The 19584-nt window shown below is 50.4% G+C and overlaps 3 protein-coding genes across 3 annotated transcripts; 1 reads left to right on the plus strand and 2 right to left on the minus strand.

Annotated features, from left to right (window-relative positions):
* Positions 1-827: 827 nt before the first annotated feature.
* Positions 828-2218, minus strand: UCRPA7_4612 (putative -dihydropseudooxynicotine hydrolase protein; the record flags this gene model as incomplete). The annotated part of the gene is made up of 2 exons (XM_007917163.1): positions 828-2076; positions 2145-2218. 2 exons carry the CDS (start codon positions 2216-2218, stop codon positions 828-830), a joined length of 1323 nt encoding a protein of 440 aa, XP_007915354.1.
* A 2017-nt stretch (positions 2219-4235) lies between these two features.
* Positions 4236-5488, plus strand: UCRPA7_4613 (putative g2-specific serine threonine protein kinase protein; the record flags this gene model as incomplete). The annotated part of the gene is made up of 2 exons (XM_007917164.1): positions 4236-4988; positions 5042-5488. 2 exons carry the CDS (start codon positions 4236-4238, stop codon positions 5486-5488), a joined length of 1200 nt encoding a protein of 399 aa, XP_007915355.1.
* A 12810-nt stretch (positions 5489-18298) lies between these two features.
* UCRPA7_4614 (putative short-chain dehydrogenase reductase family protein) lies at positions 18299-19414 on the minus strand (the record flags this gene model as incomplete). Its single annotated transcript, XM_007917165.1, has 3 exons — positions 18299-18419; positions 18481-18756; positions 18810-19414. 3 exons carry the CDS (start codon positions 19412-19414, stop codon positions 18299-18301), a joined length of 1002 nt encoding a protein of 333 aa, XP_007915356.1.
* Positions 19415-19584: the final 170 nt, after the last annotated feature.

Raw genomic sequence — 19584 nt, forward strand, 5'->3', positions numbered from 1 at the left:
GCACTACAGAGTGCCAAACTGATCAGCCACTGAAGTAGTCGTTTGGCACTTGCTCGGAGAATAGGAGAAAAGGGAAGGTTCTGGCTCGAGTTGCCGGGTTGCTCCGTCGATCTCCCTGGATGGAAATTGCTGCAAACTGGCGCCGAGCCGCGTCTGCGGGTAGTAGCATTTCTTCGCCGGCGTCAAGACATGCATCCACTGATGCTTAAACTCAGAGCAGGCTGAAAGGCGCAGCCTGCTGCTAGACCAGGGCACACCTAGTCTTAGTACCGGGTGAATACAAAGGCTGGTACGAAACATGATCTGCGGCATGCTACCGGCTGATCTCTAGCGCTCCCCAGTCCTGACATTGGAGATCTTGCCTCGCGGGTGGCATTGCCGCAGGACTCTTGGCAGTCTCAAGAATTACAAATTGTAGCGACAACGGCACTCGGCAGCCAACCCTTGATGTTGCCATCTTCACAGGATAAGCGCCAAGAGATCACGGACTCGAAGGATTGCGTGTCGCCTTTGTCGCATTGGCTCGGATGAGCCTGTGGAGGGAATGTGCTACGCGTTGCATTCCAAGCAAGTTGCCAAATATTGATCAAATGGGGACAGAGTATCGAGGCCCGTACTAATTCAATTAATCGGTGTAGAAGCAACTCTCAATTGTTGCTTACTGTGCTCAATCTAACCTACATAGTTGATCATAGTGTCTATATGTTGAAGCACGTTGAATGGACTAGAGCACCACTTTATTGTGGAATTACGAGTGCTTCGAAGACTTTGGCGAATCATATTTGTTAAATATGACAAACAACAGTCTGCCTCTTATGTCACACAGCTTATTTGGCCTTCTCAAAAACCCCTTCCAACCAATCGAGCGTAATTTGGTTAAGCTGAGCTTCTGCGCCAAGCTGGCAATGCTCTCCTGCCCCAAGATCCGTCCTGAACGAGTAGTAATAACCCTGGTCTCCTAATGCTTTGGCAAGAATTTCTGGCTGCCCTCTAGTGCTGTCGTCGTTCTGACCTTGTCCAACGAATACTGGGGCTGTGATGTTGGGCACAACACCATCAAGATTGATCTCGCCGAGACGAGTGAACCAGTCAAAAGGACTCGTCGTGGCAAACGACCACATGCCTTGCTCTACTAGCCAGCGAAAGTTGGTTGGTGTGTCGGGGCTAGCAAGTGCCTCTTCTACGACATAGTTGAAGACTGTCTCATTGCCAGAGTTGAAGATTGCGACCAACTGCTCAGGTAGTTGTGCCTCGATGGAGTCCTGGAGGCTCCATAGACCATCGATAGCCAGAACTGCTGCGAAGCGATGTTCGCGGCTAGCAGCAAGAGGTGCAAGTGTACCGCCGAAGGAGAAGCCACCCAGTGCTAGACTGGACATGTCGACATCGGAACGGTTAGCCAGGTAGTCCACTACGGGTGTCACGACATTCCACCAGTCCGGTCGGAAACCGAGACCCTGTTGACGTCTGACTGTGGGCTGACCAGGTCCTTCATAGGTGACAAAGTTCCAACCGCGTGCAATGATTTCAGCGCCGATAGAATGATACAGTTCCTCTTGACTACCATCGTAGCCGCTGCCGACAAGAACTGTTGGCTTCTTGCCTCCGCAGCCGCGCTTTCCGGTCGATGATTGACTCTCGGAATCTGCTGGGTAGAAATATGCCGGAATGGTGAAACCGTCGGCTCGGATCTCAATCTTCTCGGCAGGCAGCGGGAGAAGCTTGATAGCAGCGGAGAAGTCCTCCAGCATGTTATCCCAAAGAGTTATTAGACGTGGGTCCGAGTCGTTTCCATGGAGGAAGAAATCAGCTGTGCGGTAGTATGAGGAGGCGCGGAAGTGCGCATTGCGTGCAGAGAGAGTGTTCTTTGTTGAGTTCGCGAACACGCGCATCTGATCTGCGAGGAACGTGAATTCCTGGTACCAGGACTCGAAGTCTCCAGGTACAATTTGCGATGCAGCTCGAAGCACCTCACCCGTGTTGGCACCATGGTTGTTGGAGAGCGCGAGTTTCTCTTCCAAGACAAAAGCAAATTGGCTATCGGTGCTTAGAGGGTAGATGGGAAGCTTTGTGGTGCTGTTGGTCGTTGAATTTTGGGCAAGCTGACAATCTGGTTAGGACGAAGACTTAAGCATATCCTGTACTTTAGATTGAAACCTAGACCTACAGCACCAATGAGCTGACTGCTCAGGAAGAGTAGTGTGTGTTGGACGCGCATGTTGCGTGTATCTTGGTCGGGAATTCCAGGGGAGATTGCTTTCACGGATTGGCTTACTTGACTGTACTGGTCCGCTCTGGGTTAACCGAGTGCAACTACAGAACGCGTCTAGCAAGGGAAGACAAGAGCTTGGCATGAAGCTCTTTATACCTGACGACATTCACACCCGTCACATTGCGGTCTTCGATGTAAGCGCAACCGGGCTGAGTCGGATGGGCCGGTTCTGAATATGACGGCAGGATGGGTTGTAAGTGGAGAAACCAACGCCTCGTTTACGGATGATATTGATGAAGAGGCGATCTGGTGCGATACATGACCGCAGAGTCTTGCTGTGACTTATGATTACCAGCTGCAGGTCAAGGGCACGACGACACTCCGACAACGTCCGTCCCTAAAGAAGCTTCGCAAAGGAATTAGCTCAGCGGCACAGATGCGACCGTTGCGATCCAACAGTGTGGGCTGTGTTAGTTTAAACGTCTCGTTGTGTAAACCGATTGGATGAGCTCCACAACTCGGGTTCGGAATCGCACATCTCATCTGCTAAGCTTTCTTCCCGCCTGGGGTATGCTCAGCCCTTCACGCTACAGGCCGAGAGATTTATCATCTGTCAGGTACGAAATTTCCTACTGCATGGAGGTAACAGGTGCTCCTTAAAATAGAGGGTCAAAACAAGCTTTGAGGCACTAGGGTACGTAATGGGTCATAAAATATGATATCCTAACACGCGAGCGTGTGGCATCTATCAATCATACAGTCCTTGTCTCCAAGCCCAATGCTACATAAATATTTGGCCCCAGAGTTTTACTTCCGCCTTAATATGATACTACGCGAATGAATAGGCAAACTCTTCACAACCACAACCTATTGTGAATATTTTACGTGTTCAGGAATGCTAATCATATAGCTAGGGTAGCAGTGTTCACTACTGACCAAGATCCGCTCAACATATCTCATAGCTGGCAGCTTCCCAGTACACTTGAATGTGTTTGATATGAAACGAATCGCTGGATTCCAAGTCGTATGGACTAGTCATTTGAAGGACCATCTCAATGTCCGGGACAAGTCGGTGTATTTATATCATCATGTATCAGTTATCAAACGGATGAGGGAGTCAAACTCTGAGTAAGTCACATTGCTGATGTTCATACAATTCTCTCTAGCCCACGCTGAGCGTAATCTAATTCAGAAGCAGTGACTTGCTTCCTAGAATACTACTCGACGGGACATAGGAGTCCATCAATTTGCTCATACCGATCAGCAGATCCAGCTGCACAACGTGGCTGATGGATGAAATCTTTCAGATCGGTCTTGACCGCAACATCATGTATCGCGAAATAGCTAGCCACGACAAGAAAAGTTATATCTACTGGAGGGAAAGACTCCTGAATATATCGGAGAGATATGAAAGAAGCAAACCATCCAGCCTCGTTCAATGGTGGTATGATCGTCGTGACATGAGCCAATGGTGGGCGTTTTGGCTAGTTATCACGGGTATCTTCTTGACTGTTCTTTTCGGGCTGATACAGTCAATCACGGGTATTCTGCAGGTTATTAAAGGATAATTGCTTAACAGAGGTGGGAATTTATGGGGATAGACTTTCGGCCAAATACTTGCACTGATAGTTGAGTTGAATACTGAAACCTTCCGATTTAGCGAAGGGTTAGGAAGGTTATGGTTAGAATGCAGGTATGTAACAGCCAGGCAGCAAGATAGAGAGATACAGAACTCAAGCATGCATAGTAAATGCCACATTTTCTTTCAATTTGTGCTAATATACCTTGGCCGTGAGTTCAAGCTACGGGCTGCCTTTTCTTTGTTCGTAGATTGACTCATGCCGCTTTCGGCGTTTGCGATTGGGACCGAAGTTCTGCGGGAGGCCATGAACAAAGAACCAGACAGGAGAAATCTCCACGCAAAGGAAAAGATAAAATGTAATAAGTCCATGGGTTGCCTGTTGAACTGATTCGTCATCTCTCTCGGCGAAACTTCTGCTCGTATAACAGATAACAAGCAAGCATGTCTCAGCAATCGGATCCCGGCACAGAACACAAGGAGCATCGAAGTTACGAGGCAGTCAAAGCTCTCAGTGAGGATGCCTATATTGTTCGTCGTGTTTCGGATGGCGAACAATTCATCGGCCACGCATGGGACCTAGAAGGGGACTTCGCGGCTGATGATCTGAACGATCACCTCAAGCGAGGTGCTGAAACCCCGGTCTGGGCCCTGCTCAATCACGAGAATCTGATGTCAATCGTGGGAAGTACTGAAAATGTGGTATTCATGGGCTCTGGCAACCATCTCAAGCGACTCTTACTCTGGGACTTTGCCGATGCTGGCACGCTAAAGGCGATATTTGAGGATCCACCCCTGTATCCGACAGAGACGGGATTTTTGCCTGAGAGTCTGTGTTGGCATGTTGTGATCAGCGTCCTTAGAGCTCTGGCATGGTTGCACGAAGGCTATCGCGAGGAGTACCACATCGCGCCTCGCGATGGAGACACTGTGTGCGAGAAGAAGACGTGGGTCATTGACTCGGACTGGATGCCCATCCTGCACCGCAACATCACACCTGCAAACATTTTTTTCCAGCATCCGAAGGGCTCCGAGACGTACGGCTTTTGCAAACTCGGCAACTTTGGCAAGGCTTTCGTCTCAGGTCATGTCAATAATAAGTCTGGCGGACCTGTGGTGACGGTCAGGTCGGGCGATGTGCCCATGGCGGACCTGCGCAATACGATTGCAGTAGAGGATATCTACACAATCCCGAAGGTGAGTTATCGCGATACAGCGGACTAGTAGCCGTCATTAACTTCTAGGCACAGGGCAAGCGGCCCTATACCAAGGGTACGGAGCTTCACAAGCTCGGTGCTATTCTCCATCGTATGATGACCGGATCAGCTGCACCGCCCGAAGAGGAATGCAGCGGCTGCGGGTGTCGACACAATGACCCGTCAGCTCCGACTTGCTCTCACGCCGACTGTCACGGAGATGTCAATTGGATGTCCTTGGAGGCACGTCTGAAAGACTACACTGCTGGGCTCAAGGAAATCCTGTTCATGCTTCTTTCTGCATACCGGGGCAGTGGTAATCCCGTGAATGCCATTGCATGCCTCGACGTTGCGAATCAAGCATTCCTCTGGTGGAAGTCTGGGACTCCTGACGGTCACTTATTTGTAGAATGGGAAGATGACCAGGACAAGAGATGGAAGAACCTCTTGCACAAGCACGAGAAGGTAACGACGGTAGGAGGGGCTGTTGCGGCCGGTTGACCGTGACTGCACCGAACGTGTGCCGAAAACGGCTGGAATGGACGAGTTCTTTGTTCTGACCAGAATGCCTCAAGTTGAATGACAAAGGAACCAGCACTTATCAATCGTAGGGATCTTATTGTACACGTGTAGAATAAGAAATTGTCAGAAATTTTGGCTTGGAGTCCTTTGAGTCCAGCAACAACAATTTGGTGAGCTAGCGATGTTTTCATATGTTTGGAGCAGCGATGCCCAGGTGCGCGAATGATGAGTTGTGAGATTGTCACACCAGCGGCGCTACGTCAGGGGAAGCTATAATTAGCGCCAAGATTAATGGGGCTGATAAAGCTTTGGGCGCTGAAGTGGAAGCCACGATAAGCTTAATAGAAGTTGCGATAACTCCGGCCACCTCACCTTACGTATCGCTATCTCCTCCCAGAACACCTTCTCAGCCTTTTCCTTCCTCCTTCACCACCGCCTCGTACTCTACTATCACAGGCGACTCCGCCAACCACGCACCGACAGTGGTAATTACCAAGATCCAACATCCAACGCTCCACTTTGCGAGCCTCTTACTAGCCGTAGTCACCAACTTCGAGAAACCGCGCATAGCTACGAGCTCAAAGAGCTACCAGCCTACGAGCCGAGGGCGAGCTTCAACATCTCGTTCGCAGCGCTCGGTCCTCCAGATTCAACACGATGTCGCTTCCCGCGGCACCGCCGCTCCTACTCACGAAGCGCCTGACGACGTTTCTCCGCGCCAATCTCTCTCCCCAGATAACCTCCACGCTGCTTCTCATGCCCTCGGGCCGCCTGCTCGCATACGCCTGCCAACCTGCCGTGCCCGTCTCGACACTGCGCACACAAGGCACCGTCGCCGCGTCCCTATGGGCGATCCACAGCCACGGCACGGATAGGGAGAGCATAGCCTCCGCGCTGGGACAGCCGCAACCGACCGCCAGTAGAGGGGCAAACCACAGGGAGCCCAGCGCCGTGACGCTGCAGCTGGACGGGGGCAACATCGTCGTCATACGGCGACTGCGGTGCGGCATGCTCTTCGTGTGCATAGGGCCAACGCAGCCGACAGATCTCCAGCACGGAGCCCAACCACAGCCGCCGCTCACGCCGGACCCGCACGAGCGCAACGGGCATCCTCACCACCACCATCAGCAACATCTCGCGCCGTCGCATGCGACGAGCAGCCCGACGGTCGGGTCGCCGTCCGCCTCGGAGGTTGAGAGCGTGCTCAGCGTGGCGACGGGCGTAGCGACGGTGGGCTCCACGGCGACGACGAGCTCGTTCGCGGGCAGTGCGACGGCTGGCATTGTCGCAACAAGGCGGCATGCTGAGGCGCTGGCGGTGTGGTTGGATGATAAGCTGGGGACGCTGAACGTGCCCGAAGAGAGTTTTAGCATTGCGTGACGGGAATAGAGATGCGGTGTGCATTCGAGCCGATCCGCTTAGGAGTGCATTTGTCGAGTTACGATTGCTTCACGAATCTACACCGCCTAGTCTCTATGGAAGTCATCGGCATATGGAGGAGTGTGAGCATTGCGATGGACCATTTTTTTCTATTGATGGCGTTATTTGCAGGGAGAAAGCATGATATAGGATATTGTAGCTAGGTTGTATATTATTAAAGAGCGCGCTTCGCGGCGTTCACAGGATATCTTGAAGAAGTCCCTCACAGGGCCGCTGTCTATTATTATGTACGAGTATCTCGTATTCGATATGCACATGTCCTGAATGCTGCCGTGCTCCTGACCTAGTGATGCTGCCATTAAGAAAGAAGTTTGCTATGTAGCCGATCCCAGCGCCGCCCCAATGCTTGCCATGAGAGAAATTTGTTGAAGTGCAATGTAGCTTCATAAAGCAATTTCGTAACTCATATCATCTCAGCAATTTGTGCCTCTTTCTCGCGCTTGCTGCAACAACGGAGGGTGATGTAGTGGAATTTACTCGATGCTGAGTTTCGTAATTCCATCGTTCGTGTCGACCATGCCCTGGTATCCGATCCGGCCCTTATTATGGCCATTAGCCCTTCCCTTCTCGCCTTGACTCCCATTCTCGCTGGGAGCCTTATCACCACCATTGCTTCCAGGCCGAGAACCCCAGGGAGCATGCTGCAGTGGGCTCTGCATGATAGGCGAGTTATGTACGCTCATGCCTGGCGAGACGGCACGCCGCTTGAAGCTGACAGGGTCGAAGTCGTCGTCGCGGCGGCGTTTGCTATTTATGCGACGGGTGATCTCGGCTGCGCTCGGTGGAGGCGGACCTGTGGAAGCGGAGGCACCCATCTGTGGTGTCTCGCCACCGCTACTACTTGTTGTGCCCGTCATGGGAAACATGAAGCCGCCATTGCTGGCCGTAGGGCCGGAGCTCGTAGACGGAGAGTCCATGTTGATGTCATCGAGACTGATGGATGAGCCTCGGGGAAGGAACCCTGGAGGCGGCGGTGTGGTGCTACTCGCATCCGAAAAGGTGTCCCAGAAGCGATTGCCTTTTGCGTTCTTCATAGCTTGTTGCTTGAAGCTCGCTGAGAGGCCAAGGCCAGTTGGATCCATCATCATTGCGTCGTCGGGTATTTCGTCGATCGGGTCCTGGGGACCGATATGGGGGCTCGAATGGGTTGTCGTAGGTGCCGAAAGGGCTGGAGGCGGGATACGAGGCTCAAGCTCCACGTCGCTCTCGCGGACTTGACGAACAACCTCGGCCTCACGGCGGAACTCAGTTTCAATAGGTGCAGTCTCCTCGAAAAGTTCAGCGCGAATGCGAGCAAAGTTCCGTGTTTTCGGCTAAGACAGTGGTTAATATTATGGGAGCAAGATGGGACGAAAGAGAGCCACTAACCAAGAGATTACCTCGTCGAGTGACCACACGACGAATTACCCGATTATGCGGATCAACACCAGCTTCACCTTCAACCTGCTGCTTAAGGTTCTCATCACTTTCACTACCCGAGATATGTAGCTGGTTTGCGGCCCAACTGATGCTCTCCCTACGAGAATGTGGGGCTGGCATCTCCTTCGACATGGCCATGTTGCCAAACGGATTGATGTTGCTTGGTGGAGATTTGGATAGATTCTGTGTAGCCGCAGAGGATGACCCAAAGCCCAGGCCAAGGGGACCTCGAGTCTTCTTCTTGGGAACTTTGCGACGATGCTGACGTTGCTGGAAAGACAGTAGACTATTAACGGCCGGCGACCCGCCTACCGACCAATTTGAACCAGGAGGGGGATGAATGCCAGTTGGAGTGCCAATCTTATTGACTTGAGGTGTTGTAACATACGCCTCATCCAGCATGTCCTCATCCATTAGGTCGTCTTCTTCCGAGCTGGAGGAGGTGTCGGATCCTAGATTCGTGGCGCTCCCAAGAGAACTCGAGATATGCACCCGCTCCTGATTTCCCATCATGGACCATAACGAATTCGAAGATTGTTCAAGTGGACCGTATTCGCCTACTCTCCTCCCGGGAATGTTCATAGCCCTACCGCCAATGGTAGGGGACGAATCGGGAGAGGACTGCTCGGCAAGTGTAGAGTGGTGCAGGCTCGTGGCCGCTCGAGAGAAGTCGAGACCTCGTGATCGTCGCGGTAAGATGTTCGTTGGGGAGGCATAGATCTGCGAATGGTCGAGTTTCGGTGACAGCGGCTTGACGTACGCTGGGGACTGCTGGGCAGGAGGAGTCGATGCCCGCGCTGGCATCTGTAGCGACAGCCCGCGGAGGGGGAACTCGGACCGTCTAGGAGTTACGGGAAGAGCAATTGTCGTCGAGTCTCGAATGGAACTGTCATCCTTTGATGTGCGTCGAGAGGCTTCGAGGATGAGGGGAGAAGGCGAGAGCTTCTGGGGCGTGCCTCCTCCGTCCGACAACGATCGAGTCTTGCTCAAGGGCGATCTTTCCACAAGCCTACCGGAGCCAGACAGTTCCTCCCCCATGGGGCCTACATCATCCATTGCGTCCATCACTGCTATCTCGTCGTACTCAACATCTCCAAGCTGCGACGGGCGGTCCATTTGTGGCGTTCGATGTTATCGCTGTCGTCTGTTTGACGGGGTAGGCGCCGAAGCCCTGGGGCCTCGCGTCGGTCGTTTGACAGGTTGATCACGGCGACGTGCTGATTAACTGCATACGGCTCAACAAGAATATTACCAGCGTCAAGACTCGCAGGCGGTTCATTCGACAAAAATCAATCACATCTTCTGCAAGTATATTTGGCTGTGGTCAATCATTTGAGGTGGAGGAGTGATCCCATCCATCCATCCATTCATTCATTAGGGTCAGCAAAGATGCGGCTCAGTTGTCGGGAGCTCTAAAACACGCAGGTCCAATCGAGCTGGGGTGGCTTAAGACACCCTGGAACAGACCCCAGTTTCTCCCAAGCGCGGCGATGATCAGTCCTAGCAAATGCACTAAGCGCTCGTAGCGAAGGGACCTTTCCTAGCGTTATCCCACAGCCCCACAGCCGTAGTTGTAAATACATACCAGTTGACTTTCTGATCTTGTTTTTTTTTGTACAACAGATACATCAGAAACTCTCTTTTTGTCCTCGTAATTTTTCATGGGGAAGAGGAAGGCAAAGGGGGATTTTTGATATAACAGATATCATTGTAATTCTTCGATCCCTACACTTCACACCCCCCACGAGTCACTCAAAATGGGCCATCAGGTCAATGCTCTCGACAGCCAGTTTCGCTCGCCTTGTCAGATCGTTACATATTTCACGCATTCGCCGTGCCTCATCGGACTTAGAGCACGTTCTATTCTCAGCTGCTAGTGTCTCCAGAAGCTGAAGAAACGGTGTAGTAATGCGAATATCGGGCCGTGCTTCGGGCGACACAGGATGACGGAGCACGTTGTTGAGAAGAGCGACGACAGCCTCGAACACGGGGTGTAGGAGAACCCTGTGTGATCCTTAGCATTCTGGAACAAACCTTTCGTCAAGTATTCACGGGCTGGGATGAGACGACTGGGATGAGACGACTGCTTACCACACAAGGGCGTAGTCGCCACGAGGTGTGACCTCGATCAAGGACAACGCCTTTCGTGACTCATTGATGCAGATACTCTCCTGCATCGCCAATGGACCCCCTTCATGTACTTCAAATGCAGGCTCAGTCAACAGTTGCTCCGGAGGCGGCAAGTGACGATCAATCATGATCAAGCAGTTCACATACGTGAAGCGCAGAACGAGCATGTGAATCATCTCAGCCGTCAAAATATTATGGGGTGGGGCTGTGTATTCAATTTCGATGGGCACACTGCTCCTCCAGTATGACAAGAGTGTGTTTAGCTCCTGGGCTACAATTGCCCTCTGTAGACCGGATTGTTGTGATGCCTGCACGGAGTATAGCTTCTTATAGATCTGTCCTTGGATGATAGCAAGCCCAATCCTCGAATTGAATATGTTGAACGTAAGACTGCCACAATTGCCGTTTCTATATGGTGGCAAGTCGAGTAGAGCTTCGGACGGTAGATCAGCATCCATATCGCCATCATCCTGAGCAAAAGGTTGGCTCGTCCGTAGGCTTATATCTTTGTCAAGAAAGTATGCGATCCAAAAGACGCGCCTCCGCTGCTCATGCGACTCTTCACCTGGAATTTGACCATCTGTCTTTCTGTGTAAGCCCATTGCTTGACCAAGACGCACAGCGGCGGCTATGAGAACTGATGACGAATGTGGATTTGGGGTACTTCGCAGGATGAGCGCCATGCCAACCAGAGCCTGCACAGCGGAAAGGCTATTCTGCAAAATATTAAGCTCGGAGGCCACGGCGAGCGCGTTGTGCATGTGGCCACAGGACTGAGCATTTTCGTACACAATGTTGTCCAAGTCACGCATGCCTCGAAAGCGATGTGCGAGAGCGAGGACGACATTGATACAGGCCCACCAAGCCGGGTCGCTAGGGCTAGATACGAGATAATTTTGGTCGAACTGGGCAAGAAAGTCATCTTTATTGAAGAGAGGAAAGAAATTGTTGTAGCTGGTAAAGGCTTCGTCGATCAGTTCGAGAGCCACTGATTGAGGCGGCAGCTGATGAACGTGTGGGAGTGAGAAGGGGCCGAGGGCTGGAGCGCCTTTCCATGAGTGACAGGCATATAAGGGGAATAATGCGGTCTGATCCATAAAGACAGTGCTGGATGGTGCGAAGTCGCCTAAAGTCAACTCGGCCACATGACTGCTATTAGGAAAATATTTTTCTGGTTGCTCAAATCTGGATGTCATAACTAGCGAGTCCTGTGATTCACTGAAGTTTTTCCTTCTCTCGGCTGTCTCTAGGATGTATTTGCCATCCTGAGTGTGATCATGGAACGGAGAGCCACTTTCATGGAGTTTGTTCTTTCCCAGCGCATCGTTTAGAAGACTTTCCATGGTTTTGAGTCTTTCCTCGAGTTTTGCAATCTCTTTGTGACTAGAATATTTGAATCAGCAGAGAGAATTCAGATTATGTATAGATTCAGATTAATTACCCTGGTGGATGTCGATGTTTCTTCTTTTTCCCAATGGGAGTAAAGTGGCAGTGTGTCTTGAACCTTGTGCATTGGGCACACCCTTCTAGGGTTGGCTCGCAGCGAATCTTCTTCTTGCGGCAGACATCGCAAGCCTATAGTCGAGCTCCCCATTATGATCCGAACCATGATTCCTGTAAAATTGTGGAAAAGATAGCTTACCTTCGTAATGGGTCGTTGCCCATCTTCAAGACTAATAGACTGCTCCATAATTGATGTCCAGCTTTCAAGCCGAGCTAAGATGGGAGGATAGGAAGGAGGTTATGACAAGGTTACTACTGTCTAAAACGAAGTACGAAACAACATCTTTATAGACAACAAGTGAGATTCAAACATGAATGACGAAAGATCTGGGTGCACATCAATGATTTGGGAGAGACAATTAATCGATACTACTGCTTATTAATCTAACATAGTCTATGTCCTGTCGAGCCCCCACTCGCCACATTCTGACAACGGCAGTGGGAGCTCCACTATACTTAGACTCACTGGATTTGGATCAGCTATTCATCTGTAGAGTATGCTAATACCTTTCAAATGTCCATTGTTTTATCCATAAGTGACATGAAATATGTTCTATGATCTTAAATCATCAGTAAGAATGTAAATAGTTTTGAAACATCCCCTTACGCCTTGACGGCCCCTCACCAATGATCATGTGACGAAAGGCTCTGGGAGGAACATGTTTACCCCCGTGAACAGTATGATTACAATGTGTACAACACTTATTGTTTTGTACCCTTGAGTTTGCTTCGAATTATTTGGATCCTCTGAAGTGATTCTTACCCGCGAAAACAAGACTCGTGATCAGGCCGAATCCCGCTAGACCGACTGAAAACCATAAAGCACCACGATAGCCAAGGAGCTTGTCTTTATTCGTCACCCCCTCATGGTTGATATTTGTCTCCATAGTTCCCGCGAAACCTAGACCGAGAGATATACTATAGTTGATGATGGTCATAACAATGCTTGCACCCATGCCCTGGTACTCGTGGGCCACCGCATTGGAAAAGATGATCGTGGCAGCTGGAAATGAGGTATCCATACCGACGGTGATAACGAGAACACTGAAGAAAAAATAGGTCCAATAGATTGAGCCTGGTGTCCGAAGAGCGGCGAGTAAAGATCCAACTGTGTACGCAACTTGTCCGGCCACCATAATCCACGAAGCATGGACTTTTCCCAAGAGTTTCCCGACAGCAAGAGCCGAGAGCAACCCGACGGGTATGATGGGAACCATCCAAGCTGCCATTTGTAGCGGAGTATTGCCATCAACATTGACTGCTACCTCGATGAAATAGAAAACCTGTAATTACGTGTCAGTTTCGTCGCGGATAGATATGCAGGCCAAGAGGCATGTTTACTCACCCAAATACCGAAGCAAGCCCAGCCTGTTGACGTGCAAGCAAATACAAAGGCGACATCTGTATTGAAAGCTGCAATGGGCAGAATTGGGTATTTAGCCCAGTATATTTCAATGCAGAAAAATCCTGCACCGAAGAGGACACCGAGGATGAGGCAAATATAGACGTAGGGATGTTGCCAACCAACAACAACCGCCTGATTCCATGAAAAATTAACCAGCACCAGAGCCACAACACCTGTTAATCCTCCTGGAATATCCAGTGCTTCGAACTTCTCCGTTAGCGACTTTCGCGGTGCTGTATAGGAAGAGGAAGGAATTATTAATGCGGCGAAGATGGCGATAGACGCAAGTGCAATAGCCTGGCTCCAATAAATCCACGGCCACCACGTTGAAGAGAAAATACCGCCGAATAAGAAACCAGCGATGGCACCAAAAGGGGCGGATCCACCAAACCATGCAAAAGCCATATTCTTGCGGGACCCAGGAGAGTACGACCGTCCCAGCATTGCAAGACCGTTTGGGAGAGTCAACGCAGGACCCATGCCCTGGAACACTCGAGCAAAAATGAACAGAACGTGCGTGGAGTAAATGGAGAGCCCAGCTATTAGACACCACAGGGAGTACCAGCCCATGCCTATGACAAACAATCTCTTGTGGCCGAACTCATCCCCCAGCCGGCCGCCGATAAGAATAAAGGTCCCGATTGTCAGGCTATAACCTGCGATGAGCCAGGACAGCTGCCCGCCGTTGGTGATCCCGAAAGATCGACCAATTACACCGACAGTCGTAAGAGTATTCCCCAGACCACATTGATTCGTGAACATGGCAGTACAGAGCGTGCCAACGAAGAGTATCTGTCGAGGGGTGGAGAGTACTTCAGCCGGATAGGCATACGCGCTGTCTTCGTTTTGCGAAAGGGAATCGACATCTGCATGTTCATTAAATCAATATTAACAATTATGGCCCCTACAAAGAAATCTTTCCAAACTCTTACTATATTGTTGTAGGTGTCTCTCTCCTGTTGGTTCAGGTTCTGATTTGACGGCCTGATCCGTCCTCAAAGGCGATTCGACCATGATCTGGTGAGTTTTTAGTTGTAAGAGCTTGAAGAAGCATAAGAATGCATAATCCTAAAATGAAAAGATTGAATATATACTTAAAATGAAACGGCAAATAAGAAAAGTAAACAATTGTCTATTGAAGGTACGAGTAATAACCTGAACTCATTGGAGGCGGATCGGACCATTAAAATGGTCCGCCCTAAGAGCGACTAAGTTGTTGACTTGAGCGACCGCCACCGTACTTAGTAAGTCAACACTCCGTCTCTCCTACGACCTCCTAAGATAGTTATTGAACTGAAGAAGACTCTGGCTGCCACACGTATGCATTGATTTGGTCTTACAAAACCAATTGCCAGAGCGCTTACAAATGGAGATTTGCCCCTGCCCGAACTTTTTATGAACAAAAGTGTCCACTGCTTTATATGATCGATGACTGGCATTGACTGCTGCCCAGTCAGCTTAGATAGTCAACAGAAAATTTGTCTAAGCGAATGTATATTACAGTCTCCTATACTAACTTCTCCTGCTCCTCTGGAATACGTTGTATTCTTGATTCGAGATGTATGGTATGGCTTCAACAAGTAAGATAGTCCAGCCTGGCGGGCTTGTGTTTATTACTGGAATCAATGGTTTCGTCGGCTCCCATATCGGAGACAACCTGCTCAAACTAGGCTATAGAGTTCGCGGAACAGTCCGCTCTGCAGACAAGCTGGCTTGGGTCAAGGAACTCATGGCTGAACGTCATCCATCCGCAAAACCTCAGCTCATGATTGTCCCTGATGTGACTGCTCCGAGCATCTGGGGCGAGATAGTCAACGGCGTTGATGGCATTGTTCATGTCGCAACAGATATGTCATTTGGGGCTGATCCAAAGCTTGTCATCACCCCTATGGTCAACAGCGTTAGAAACCTTGTCGAAGCCGCAGCCAAAGAAGCCTCAGTCAAGCGCTTTGTAATCACAAGCAGCAACCGCGCGGTTTATAATGCGACCATTGGGCACGAGAACACCCTCGATGCTGGCACGTGAAGTATGGCAGCCATGGACACTGCCTGGCGTCCACCCCCGTATGAAAAGGACCGCATCTGGGATGTCTACGCCGCCCTCAAGACTCAATGCGAACAAGAGGCTTGGAAATTCAGCCGGGAGAAGAAGGACTTCGTGATCAATGCCGTTTTGCCATATTTTGTAGTGGGGCCCATCTTGCACGCCAAGCAGCAGGGTAGCAATGGCAAGTGGGTGTTGGATTTTTGGAGGGACCCAGGCAACTTCGCGCCACTACGGGACTTTGGTGGTTCGTTCTTCATTGACGCTGAAGACGCAGCCCTCCTGCACGTTGCCGCCCTCACGCAAGAGGATGTACAGAATGAGCGTTTGCTAGGATTTGCTGGGACGTTTAATTACAATAGCTGGTTAGATGTCTTTCGTCAGTTGGACCCTAGGAGGGCTTGGCCGCCGAATGATCCTAACCAGGGTCATGACGTTTGCAAAGTTGATACGAGGAGAAAGTAGGAGTTACTGGATCGTTATGGGCGAGACGGCTGGATAGAGTTTTACAAAAGCGTGCGTAGAACGTGTTTAGAAAGTCGCGCCAAGTAGTGCGGTGCATGCTCTCCTCGGAATTCATAGTTAATGATTGAATAGTGATTTCTGAAGGCTAAGCATATAGAGAATCTTGACATATCTCATTCACTGTAGATGCTAATTTGCGAATCAAGGGAGAAAACCGTACTCTAACTCTTACACGGCCTTCTATCCTGACATGCACAGCGCCTTTTTTTTTTTATAAAAAAAAAAAAGTGCAAATGCTGCATCTAGGGGAAATCTTTATGTGTTTCCTAAAATACTCGCAATGTCTTCAGCCTGTTTTCCTCATATCACTCTACAAGCATAGCAAGTCCCACGGATTTGATCGCCTTTCGTGAGTAATGGCGGCTGCGCAGCGTGTCGCTGGGCGGCTGACAAAGCGCTACTCCGGTAGCACTAACATCGCTCAAGATACCCGGACCCTTTGAAAGGTCCGCTCCGATGCACCTAGATGCGGATCCATCCCCAACCATGAGACAACTTAGCCACCCATCTTATTCTTGACTTCCTGCTCGGTCGAGCGATGCGAGCTGGCTAATTCTGATAACAATCTTCCTCGGATATGCAACCGGGTTAGCAGGATGCCCTTTGAGTTTGTCAATAACGCCACTATCGACCGCAAGGCGCGGAAGCTCATTCGCAGCCATGTGGCTAAGGGTCGGAACGTAGGCAAGAAACGACAGCCGAGACGCCGACCGACTGAAGCTGCAGTCAGGTGCGCGCGGCTCTACACCTCCTCAGCACCCTTCAGGTCGCTGACCGCAAAGGACACGCAGATGGTACAAACCAGTCTGCAATATCCCCCCATGATAAAGCTGGAGCGGCAGATTGGGGATGGCTGGTCGGTGCTATCTTTTCCCGACGACATCGCCCCCAACTCGAGATCTGTCATCCAAAGGGGTAGATATTCCAACTCTTTTTATCATGCTTGTACAGCATGATCGCTAACTTTCGTCCTAGCTTTCTTGTTTCTGAGTGGGCCTCATGGAGCACCAGGGTTGCGTAATGTAATCGATTATACAGCGGCCGGCACTCAGATGATCGCCTTCATGTTTGTCGACGAAGCCTGTAATATCCCCTCCTTCACTCTTCACTGTGGATTCAATATCTGACGTTGTGTAGATTTTCATTGTGCTATTGCTATGTGCTACAAGTCTCTTGGTTCACTTTCTCTCGGAGAAGACAACTCTTCAGAGGCTATGCGCCACATCTCGCAGAGCTACCGCCTGATCAACGAGAAGCTCTCCGGGAATAGGGCATTGGATGACGCGACCATGGTTGCAGTCCTTGGTATGACCCATTGGGAACGGATTCAAGGCCGTCACCGTGACAGCGTTACGCATTTGCAAGGGCTGCTCAGGATAGTTGCTCTGCGAGGCGGCATCTCGCAGTTCGCACGAGAGCAACCTTTTCTGGCGCATAAGGTATTCAGGTAAGAGAACTGAGTGGCATTGCTTATATAGATAGACCTAGGATGCTTACGCCTTTCAGGGCTGACCTCGAGATCTCACTTCACGTGGGTTCAACGACACGATTCAATTTGAAGGACATCTCGGAATACGCTGCCGAGTCATGGTTTCAACTTGGATTCGAAGGCGGGCATGTCAACGAGATTCGCGATGCGCGGCGATCAATACAATCTGAAATTTCATTTTCTGATGTTACGGCCAATGTTACGCATTTTGCTTCTCTTCTTAATCGTTGTGCGAAAATCGACAGAAAGATAGACCAGCGCGACTTCAACAATTCTATCATGATGCTCGGGTATCGTCTCATCCACGTCAGCCCTCTCAATGGCCCGAGACCAACAAACGCCGTGGATGATATGCTTCATTTCGGCCTAGCGGCATTTTTGACATCCTTTCTTCTTGAAATTGGTGCGAGACCTCAAGGCTTTCCCTTGTTGACTCACACAACATGCGCGGCTATAGAGATACATTCTGAGCAGAGTGTTCAATATCGCGAGATACTTCTTTGGACTCTATTTGTCGGAGCATCCTCGACATTCAGATGTTTGGATGACCGCTGGTTGATTGCAAGAGTGACGGATACGATGGTATCATTGGATCTTAACACTTGGGAGGATGTGTCACGAACGGTCTCAAAATTTCCATGGGTCAATAGCGTACATGATCAGTCAGGTCAGTCTCTTTGGCAGAAAACCAGACCTGGCCATGGGAAGGGTAACGAGCTTCAGCCAAACTTGCCGCTTTCATGAGACGACATTTGCAGGGGGCTTTATCAAATATCAAAATGTCTGGGAAACATATTCTTGGTTATCACTAACTGAATTCCATGTGGAAAACCATTACGAGATTTTCTTCAAGCAACCGGGTTCTTTCGCCTCAAGCTCCTTGGCAATGTCACTCCAAATACGCTTCTGAGCTTGCTGCCCGTCCTCGTCAACAATCCAAGGCGCGAGCTGATGCCTGGCATAATACGTTAGTTTTGTGGATCCTTAACCTTTTGCGAGAAAGACAAATGACTTACTCCCTGATATAGCAGCTCCCGAGATAACATCCATGGCTTTCTTCGTCAGCGACCGCGCCGTGCAGAAGTGTGCGACTCCCCATCTCGGCTGTTCTGCCCATGATCAGATGGATTATTCGCAGCTGGATCTTGAACGCAAGATCTGCATTTCGGGAAAGGGTTGTTTTGCAAACACCAGGCGAGACGCAATTGATGACAACCCCCGTTCGTGATACAGGGAGCAGCTTTGCAAGCTCGCGGACTGCAAAGATCTGAACGAGCTTCGTCAAGGGATATCTACACAGCGTCAGGTTGATGCTGGTTCCATGTAGCAGATTTCCCGGACGCACCTATTTGTCATACCCGGAGTCTCGTCATCCATCTTTACCAAAGGGTCATCCTTTATTTGGTCAAACTGCTCCTTTGCAACGAAGCCTGCACCGCTAGTCACTACGGTGAAATGCGGCACGATCTTGAATTTCGTTGCACTCTCCATCATCTTCGGGAAGAGCAGGGTGCCGAGAAGAAATGTGCTCAGTACGTTGATGGTGACTGAGCTCTCGTGCCCTTCCTTCAGAGCATATTGGTTTGCATGACCCAGAGCAGTCGATGCATTCTCGACCAGCGCATCAATGCGCTCCAGCTGGTCGATTGCTTTCTTCGCAAACGTCCTAACATCGTCGTAGCTGGACTTGTCCAGCTTCCATACCTCCGCGACATCGTTTGTCTTGGTCGCTGCTTCGATCTGTGCTTTGGCTGCCTCGCCCGTCTTGGGGTCGCGCACCGCCAAGATGACCTTCTTGGCTCCGGCGGCGACGAAGTGCTTCGCTGCTTCGTAGCCGAGACCGACGTTAGCGCCCGTCACGATGTAAGTGCCGCCGGAGCATTGCTCCTCGGTCGCGAGCACTGGGAGGTTCCAGTATTGCTCTTTGACAATCTCCCAGCTGAAAGCCATGGCGAGAAATCGGTCAGAGAAGCGGCGGTCTGGAGTGAAGAAGTTAGGGAGAAATTGTGAATGGTTACGCAGCGGGGACACTCAAGTAGTACCAAATATTAGCACTCTCAGTCAAGGAAGGAGACGTTTTAGCCAGTATATAAATGACAAGATGCTTTAATTCTCGTCTC

The sequence above is a fragment of the Phaeoacremonium minimum genome (assembly GCF_000392275.1).
Source record: "Phaeoacremonium minimum UCRPA7 unplaced genomic scaffold PA7_03_scaffold_359, whole genome shotgun sequence".
Classification (NCBI taxonomy): domain Eukaryota; kingdom Fungi; phylum Ascomycota; class Sordariomycetes; order Togniniales; family Togniniaceae; genus Phaeoacremonium; species Phaeoacremonium minimum.